This window comes from Sprattus sprattus (assembly GCF_963457725.1).
Source record: "Sprattus sprattus genome assembly, chromosome: 4".
Taxonomy (NCBI): domain Eukaryota; kingdom Metazoa; phylum Chordata; class Actinopteri; order Clupeiformes; family Clupeidae; genus Sprattus; species Sprattus sprattus.
Genome location: NC_137923.1, coordinates 4,930,718 through 4,940,424, shown reverse-complemented (window position 1 = coordinate 4,940,424; position 9,707 = coordinate 4,930,718). Strand labels below are relative to the sequence as shown.

The following is a 9,707-nucleotide window of genomic DNA, read 5'->3' as shown; positions in this document are numbered from 1 at the left end:
CTCAAAAAGTTTGAGAAGGTTCTTCCTCCGTTTCCTCAATGGAAGAGCCTCCTCTGTCCATTAAATCTGTAGGAGGAGTTCAATCACATGCGAGGTGTGGAACCAAAGTGAAGTTTCCAACCACCAACAGGTGGCGCTATAGGTGATATCAGTCAGGCAAATTTACGCGTTCGGGCCGGACCAGCGTCCACCCTAAGACATTGTCTCTGGATCAAACAATGTACGCAACAGTTATAAGAGACTTCGTGTTTTGTGGCAAGCACTAACAAGTTGGCAAAGTTTGAGGGTCTGCCACGCCCACACCTTCCGACTAATGAGAAAATCCAATATAAGTTTTAGTCGCCCATGGCTGAAGAGTAGCCGGACCACATTTCAAGGCGTTACCATTAAAGCCGTTGGAGGAGTTCGATCAGATGCGAGGTGTGCAAACACCGTCAAAACGCATCTTCCACTCAATATGCCCGACTTCCTGTGGACCTGCCACCATGGCGGCGAGATACTTTTTGGTGCGTCCAAGCATGATGAAGACGTGTACCGAATTCCGTCAAGCTACGCCAAAATAACCCCAATGCGCAGGGGTTTTAGCGATGTTCTAGGGGGCGCTACAGACCCATTTTGCTCCATCCATGGACAAAAACTCTACCGAAGATGGACGGTTACAGGCTTGATGTCCCCGGCAAATTTGGTAATTTTTTGAGCACTTTGACATATTCGATTAAAACACCTCATTTTTGCTTTTTAATTTTTTACTAGGTGGCGCTATACATGTAATGACTGGTTATGGTATGGGTTGACATGGCCCCTTGACACAAACATACAAGAACAATTTGGCCCTCCAAGGCCCTACGGTTCTCGGGATATTCGAAGAAAACTGTGTCGCGCCACCTGCAGGCCAGTTGGTGTATAATCATATAAATCAATTTATTGCATGCCCCCCCGTGAACGGAATTCCACGAAACTTAACGTGCAGACAGAAGGTGTCATAATGATCCCACACCTCCGATTTCGTGCAGTTTTGACCTTGTCAACTTACAATTAAAAGTTCCATTTTTGCTTTTTCATTTGTAACTAAGTGGCTCTATACATGAAATAAGTGGTAGTGGAATAGTTGACGTGGTCTCTTAAAACCAACATACAAACAAAATGTGGTCCTCCTAAGCCCTTCGGTTTTCGAGATATTCACAGAAAACTGAATCGCCCAACCTCTTTAAAAGGGGTCCAGTCCAACGGGGGTGCAACGGATCAAAACGAAAATCAATGATTCCACGCTAATCTAGTGGGGCTACATGCCCACCAAATTTCGTGCACCCCGGTGTTTCAGTGTCTCGGGAATCGTTGACAGAAAATCGGCCGGTGGAAAAAGCAGGAAAATAAAATCACGACTACAATGAAAAAATAACGACTACAGCTATATGACCGTCATAATAACCTAAATTGATCACAAAAACAGAATAGACATTGTAAAAATAATTGGCATAGCTTGAAACTGCTTATTTTTCCCAATTTCTGTAACCATCATTCCAGTGTTCTAATACATTTTGTTGGCTAAACCTGAATTATCATTAGAAAACCCATGGCCATTCCATGCAAGAATCTGGCAAGTATCTGAAGATGAACCCAGGTGTTTCCTTTAAGACAGTGTAAACTGGCTCTAACTAGCAAAGAAAGAAGAAAGCGAAAGCAGACACTGACCAGTAAAAGGAAATAAATGATGGTAACCAGTTAGTGAGCGCTGTTTATTCTAAGAAAGCTTTTCAGAAAAAGAAAAGACGCAAGGTGGAGGATGGATAGAAAATGGAGGATGAATGGAAAACTGTGTTATGGTCTCTTTATAACACATTTTCCAAATCTGCTTTAGCTTTGTTCTTGTGGACTTGAGAACTTGGGTTATTTATGTCATGGTCAAGATACTATTAGTCATTATTCTACATCTGCTGTCTCCACAGTTCTCTGCATTTGGGTCTGCAGGACGAGGCAGTGTGTGGCCAGGCCTCCTACACAATGCCAACTCCTCCCAGCTGCGTATATGGCTGGATAATGTGACCCCAAGGTCTAACCAGTCTCGCTTCGCTCTGGAGCTCCAGTCTGTGAGCAGTGCGGTGCAGCGGGGCCAGGTGGATGTGCTCATGTCTATTGATGATGAATACACACCCTCCATATTCAAGGTCAGGCCTCACTCCAGACTGTCAATGCAGTGCTAACTCTGACCATTCCAACATAGGTTTGCTGAAAATCTGTCAGGATTTAGATTCTGTCACTGTATACCGTTCATATGCGCTGCCTGTAAATCACAGTTTGTGTAGTTTGCGATCTAGTCAACAGGGCTCCATTACACAATCCATCTAAATTAGGCTACAACATCAAGACATCAAGACAATCTGTATGGCAAAATTCATATGTTAATGTAAATAAAATCATAATATTCCAATTAAGTTTGAAATGTCCTGGCCTGCCCCGGGTTTTATATGTTAAGATGATGAAGGATACTGATTTCAGAATCAGAATTGTGTTTATTGCCAAGTAGGTTTACACCTACCTGGAATTGGATCTGGTGAGTTGGTGCATACAGTAAACATTAAATATACAAACAAACACAATAAGTACTACACATAACATAGAAACACAATAAGTAGTACACATAAGAACAAAAAAACACAATATATACAATACAATATATAAACAAAGTATATAAGGAAGTAAAGTGAAAGTGAAAGTGGAGTGCAAAATGCAAAGCAGGAGTGCAATGTGGATGTGCAATGTGCAGTGTGGTGAGTGTTAGAGTAGCACAGACTTGAGGTGGGGGGGCGGGAGAGGAGTCCTTGTCAGGTGGGGGTCCCGGGCCTTGTTGATAAGGCCAACTGCAGCTGGGAAGAAGCTGGTTTTTGTGGCGTGAGGTTTTTGTCCTGATGGACCGCATCCTCCTTCCGGAAGGAAAGTACCTCAAGTTGAGCTCTAGTGGTGGCCTTCCTTTTACAGACAAGAGCTTGAAGTGCTATAAGATGAATGTGTGTGTGCTGGTCACTAATGCTCGGCCATGTTCCTTTTATCTCAGGTGTCTCATCTCCCAGCAACGCCTCCTCCACAGTTCTGGGGTACACCCAGTGGAAGCTGGTGGCCTATCGGACAGCGCAGCCCAAATTTGAGGATGCCACTCCCTGCCGGCATTCCAACCCTATCCTTGTCTCTCAGTTGCCTCCCTCCGGGTGGGTCCGAGCGTTCTTCAGAGATGGGCAGCAGACCTCTGCTCTTAACATCACTTTCAGCATCGCAGGAGATCCCTTTTACAACGTCACCAACTACCTCAGCTGGTGGGTCATACACCGGAGTCCCCTTGGATACCGCTTTATCTCTCTTTTACTGTCATTACTTTTACTGCGGGCATCCGTGGCCTACTAGTAAGATTTTCAGGCTGGAAACCGTAGGGTGGCCGGTTCGATCCCCGACCAGTAGGAAAAATGTGAGCAGGGGAAGTGGTAGACCACTGCTCTCCCATGCCCACATCCACGGCTGAAGTGCCCTTGAGCAAGGCACCTTACCACTGCTCCCCGGGCCCCGCCACAGGCAGCTCACTGCTTTCACTGTGTGTGTGTGTTCACTGGGTGCTGTGTGTGTCACTTCCCTGGATGGGTCAAATGCAGAAGTTGAATTCAGAGTGTGTGTGTTTACACCACCACTGCCATAGTCACTTTAATTAGCCATACTTTTTCAATTGGAGCTTGAAAGAATTATGTTTTCACATGTTTTAAGCATCTTTTTGTCATCTCTCTCTCCCCATCTGTCTCCCCTCTTCCTCCATCTCTCCCTCAGGTCTGTGTTGGTGGGGTTTGGTCCTCCCCCGCTAGACTCTTTCTCTCCACTGGTGTTGAGCATCATGGCCGTGGGGCTGGGGACTCCCCTGGCCCTCATCCTCTTCGGGGGGGCTGGGGCCTGCATCTTCAAGAAAGGCCAGCATCCACAGGGCTATGAGCCAATCAACTAAGACTATTCACTTGAAGACATGCATCTTCACTTGCACACACACACACACACACGTGCACACACACACACACACACCCCAAAATTGGGATGTTGGGCATTTCAGTTGAAATTTATAGGTCATATCTTTGCATAGAAGCTTTATTCTGCTTGGTTAATGTGTGAGGATATCCTTTTTGTTCTGGCAAGCAAGTTAAGCCTTAATTTGATTTCTGTGTGAGGAGCATTATTCCGTCTCTGTTCCTGTTGTCATTGTTTCTGTTGATCTGTCTGTCTACTGTTGCTCGTCTCATATTGTAATTATTTGTTTACTTATTTTTTACTTTATTTTATTTATATCACTATTTTTATGTACAGCACTTTGGTCAGTGAAAGCTGTGTGAAATGTGCTTTATAAATACATTTTACTTACTTACTTACTTACTTACATATACTGCCTGATTATACAAGATCTACGCAATTTCTGCTCATTCAGGAAGAATCTCTGGTTATTCGATTTTTCAAATCAATGCATTAGCTTGATGAGCATAGCAGGATAGAATGTCTGAGATACGTGCAAGTCAAAACCATTATGAGCAGGTGGAATGGAAGCTACCAGGTAAGCTTCCTTCCTGGCCACTTTAACAGAGAAGTGTTAGTGAATGCTAACACCAGGGGTTTGCTTTAATTTGACTTATGTCAGTGCGGAACAGGTTACACTGATTATGTTTTCTGGGTTGGGATTGGGGTTTAGAGTGTGTCTCACTGAGCAGGTAGAAATCTGAGCTGTGTGTAAATGTGTGCCTTGCACTATACGTGACATGCTAGTGACACCAGGCACGCAAACACGTACAGGGGAGGACCACAGTAGCTGTACATATCTTGAATTTGCAACTGATGATTGGCCATTTTGAATGTGTCACGTCATGCAAGATGAATGACCTGGGATGTACATCTGAACTCAACATTATTCAACGCCCTTAATCATGAGGACATGGTGATTTGCAGTCAGTCTAAAAATATATCATATATATTAAACCTAATCAGAAAGGATTGGGTTTGTTTTTCACATGAAAGATGTCTGTGTTAAAAAATGATTCAACCCCCTGACCAGTATTACATTGATACATTTTTGCACTTGAAAACCTTCTAGAAACATTTTTCGAAGGTGCTCCCTTGGTGAAACCTCCCTGGTGGTATTTCAGCCCACTCCTGATGTGTAAAAGCTTCCAGCTTAGCAGTGAATCAGCTGAACTCATTCTTGTTTTACACAGCAATTCAACCTAATGCACAGCTGTGTGTTAAACTCATGAAACATCCATGTACCTCAGTGGTACAGTTCTAATAGGGGTTCAATTATTTTTCATTCTAAACTCAATTGTGTACCTCAAACTTTCTTTGCTTGAATAATTTTGAGTGCAGGTGTCCGTGGTCAAAACATCCTTAGTCATGCACAAAATCTTGAAATAAAAACCTTTTTCCAACAATAGGTTCCTGTTTCCAACATTGTTGTAATGGTGTCTGACGGTTTAGTTTCAGACATCACAGAGGGCATCTGTTTTCATCATGCGATTATCTGTTTTACTGTTTTTACCTTTCTCTCACCTACCATTTACACACTCTACCTCTGGGTCCAGAAGAGCTGGACACCTTGTTTGTAACCTCAATTTCTAGAGGATACACTTAATCAAATTGAGCTCTTCACAAAAAGAATGCTGATACTGAAAACGAGTGTCACAGAGTAACAGTTTTGATCATGTATGTGTTGCCCCTCCAAAGGAAACATATATTTTAAAATAGTATTACGACTGCAGAACTTCATGTATGCCTGTAAGCGTCCAGGGGACAGGGACATGACGGCGACGGTTAGTGAGAGTTTAAAATGATATAGGCAAAATGTGCGTCCAGGGGACAGGCGTGGCAGCGGCCTGCCTTGGACACTTTAATCTTGATATGCACTGATTTGACCGTTTGGCTCACTCAATGTATGCAGGCTGACCTATAGAAGATGTATGGTGGATAGGCATGTGTGACATGCCTTCACAATGATTACTGCTGTCACAACAAGTGACAAGTCACAACAACCCACAATCTTATCTCAGTTTCAATAATGCATTCACACCCCTCTCAGACTTCTCAACGTACAAAAAAGAGCACCTGAATCAGAAATGTACTTAATAGCATCTTTATTTCCAGATCAGAGGTTCTATGATACTGGTAGGGATGAAGGGGGCCAAAGCTCATACCAGAGCCCCAGAGGTGGTTAAGTGTGGGCAGGAGAGAGAGGGGAGAGAGAGGTCTAAGGATAAAGAGATTTAAATCTAGGATCAAACACGAGGGCAGGCTCGGTTATAGTGAGATAATAGTTATAGTAAGATAGGCACGTGCACAGACATTTTGGGGGGCAGGTGCTCAAACCAAAAAAAAGGGCACCCATCGCCAAAACTATTTATAAAATTAAAAATAATAATAATAATAATAAGTAAATATATAAAAAACACATTTGTTTTACTAGTTGATGGCCTGATCCAAGATAAAAGCTGAGCTGCTTGCTGCAGTTCCCTGTCCTTCTGCTTTTGGAGTCTCTCTTTTCTTGAGTTTATTTTGTTTCTGCAGCGCTAATGTTGTGGTTAATTTATAACCAAACAACGTCGGGGGATTGCACAAACACTGTCATTACCTGTTTGTCTGATGCTGCGGGTCAGAGAAGAAGTAGTATGCAGCCGTTTGGCCTGGCGCTCAACTCCAACACCATGCTCAACAATGCAGGAGCACTAGGAGGTGGAGGGGCGCGGCGGGGGCTTGTGAGCGCTGCGGAGAATGTCGGAATGTCGAAATTTTCACAATAACTCAAAAAAATGCCCGGTCAGATATCAAAACACATTTTGGAAGAATTGATGACAGAGAGAGTAATTTTGATTCTGAAATATTGATTACTGAAGAAAAAATTGGGCTCCAGCGGAAAGGGCACTTTTCTCAACCCGGGCAAAAGGGCAGGTGCTTGAGCACCACTAGGGGTCTATCTGTGCACGTGCCTGATGATACGGCATTTTATGTCTAAATTGATACAGGGCTGTAGCAAGGGGCAGACTCCCTCTTCTCTAGTGTTCTATTTTGATTATTTAGGTGAGGGTTTGGGGCAAAGTGTTCCTCCTTGCTCTCGCCAGCGGTTGACCTTAAGTTGACCTAGAAGCATGCCCTGAAGAATCTCCTCCTGCCGGTCTGGGATTCATTCTGACCTCTGCTCTCTGTTTCGGCCCGTTTTGCCTCGCGCTGTTCTTTTGCTTCTGCCTTTTCCTGCTCTTTCTTTTCCTTTATTTGCATTTGCTCTCTCTGCTTTTTCAATTGAATTTGCCTTTTCTTCTCTTCCTTCAGCTCAGCCTGTTGAATCTTTTCCATTCTCTCTCTTTTCTTTTTCTCCAGCTTTGATGTCTCTTTTAATTCAGCCTGAACTAGTTTGGCCTCCTTCTCCTTGGCCTCATTTCTGATCTTGTCAATCGTTTTCTTATACTTCAGGTTAATTTCATCCTGAGCTGCATTCATTGATAGTATCAATGTCTCAAAGTCTTTGCTAAGGCAGCAATTCTGAATGTTGAGACAGAAACACAGTTACATTTTGAAGACTTTAAAGCATAGCAGATAAGAAAAGGCAGTTTTAGAAGGAACAAACATGCATATAGTACCTGAAGATCAGCATTGAAGAAGGCCTGATTCCCCTGTAGTTTCCTCCATTCATTACGAATCCTCCACTTCAGGAAAACATTTGGCATGCTCTTCATATGGCCATCTGTGGAATTTTCTGAAGCCTGAGGAATGAAAAGAGACAAAGGAATCCAAAGATGAAGTTAAGCCCTGTCAAGGCAGTGCTGTACTCAAACAATAGAATTTCACGGTAAAGGAGATTAATTCATTTCATGTAAAAAAGAAGAGTGAATTACATTTCCAAACATCCATGTCTCAGCCTGAGTCCTCAATTCTGTCATCAGCCTCTGTTTGATAACAGCAGTGTTCAAGGCTTCAGACAAGACAAGGTCTTCCATTTGCTTGGACCTCATTTGCAAGATCTTTGAGGCCTGCAGCACGCTCACTTTAAATTCATCCCTTTTCTTTTCAAGGGATAAGATTATCTCATGTTTCACCCTCAGCATTAGATTCAAGTCAGATGTGGCACCCTGGTAATGTTCCTCCATTGCTTTAAGCTGCTGGTCCCTGGAGGCCACCAGAGTTTCCAACTCCTTTATTAAATCCTCTGTCACCTTCTTGCTGGATGTGTCTTTCTCTTCTTCATCCCGTTTCATCTGTGCAATGAGGCTCTTGTGTTCAGCCTCCATTTGCTCCCTCTCTTCCAGCCTCTCCATGGTTTCTTTCTTGATCCTTTCTGCCATTCCTTCAACGGCAGCCTGACATTTTATTTGCTCCTCCTTGCGAGCAGCTTCCATCTCCAACTTCAATTTTTCTTTCTCCATCTGCCACTGCTGTTGCTCCAACCTCCTATCTCCCTCCAAAGCCTCGATGGTTTCTTTCCTGATCCTTTCTGCCATTCCTTCAACGGCCCCCTGACATTTTATTTGCTCCTCCTTGCGAGCAGCTTCCATCTCCAACTTCAATTTTTCTTTCTCCATCTGCCACTGCTGTTGCTCCAACCTCCTATCTCCCTCCATAGCCTCGATATCAGAGAGCAGTATGTTCAAGGCAATTTTCGCCACTTCATCCTGGTGTGCGAGAACACTTCCTAACTCCTTTCTCATAGGCTCAGTCAAGTGAGTGTTAAAGTTTGCACTAAACTCGTCCATCTAAACATTGAAAAGCAAAACATTGTAAGTACATTAAATATAATGTTCTCCCTCAGCGAAGACTAAAGAATTGGCTGTGACATGATCTGGAAAATGGCTGTCTAGAATCTCTGAGAACACTTTAATGTCAGACCCTTGGTAACCAATAACAGTTTACCATTCATTATACTCTGATAGGTATGATGGTCCCATATGTTTTCCATTCAGACCTTGTTTGATCTACCTAAAGGAAACTCACCTTGTTTCACTGCTGTCTGTGTTTTCTTGTTCCAGTATGTGTAAATAATAAGCCACTTAATTGTCTTGTTGCAAAAACTGACAATCAAGTTTGACCATCCGATTTTATAGCTACTGAGCGTGACGTAGCAATGCCAGTCAAATGACGTGGCAATGCACATTATGACGTTACACCTGACCCAAATGTGCCCCCTGCAGGTAGAAACGTGACAATAAAAAGCAAAGTTTAGACACATTTGGATATTTATTTCTTCTACGGAGGAAGTATTTCAGATTAATCTCAGTTCTTTCATTCTCTTCTTGATACTACTTGATACTGAAAAAATTCAGTTCTTGATTTTCCTTTGAAATGTTCCATTCCACTGTAGGCATGGGTCTCTGGGGCTAAAGCCTCGGTTATTTTATATCAAGCCCCGGATCTCAAAATAATTTTATTTAAAAAGTGCCCCGTATTATTTTGATAATTCAATAAAGACTTCGGAAATAATATGACATCGTTGATCAAAGTCCAACCGCATCCCGTCAACGGACATATGCTTAATTAATACAATAAGTAGTTTACGAAGCAAAACCTTTTTTAACAGTAATTTTAGACACTCAGGTGAAGAAGAGTAGCCTACCATGTTTTTTTATTTCGTCTATTTGCTCGTTACCCTTTTGCTCAAGAATAAGCACACAAAGGCTATCTTCTGAAACGGAAACGAATAATTAATTTTTTTATTG

General features: G+C 42.8%; 1 protein-coding gene across 1 annotated transcript; it reads left to right on the top strand.

The window, feature by feature from the left end:
• Positions 1-485: 485 nt before the first annotated feature.
• LOC308364496 (glycosylated lysosomal membrane protein-like) lies at positions 486-3,979 on the top strand (the record flags this gene model as incomplete). The annotated part of the gene is made up of 4 exons (XM_080837630.1): positions 486-506; positions 1,947-2,175; positions 3,053-3,308; positions 3,808-3,979. The coding sequence occupies 4 exons, from the start codon at positions 486-488 to the stop codon at positions 3,977-3,979; spliced, it is 678 nt and encodes a 225-aa protein (XP_080693756.1).
• Positions 3,980-9,707: the final 5,728 nt, after the last annotated feature.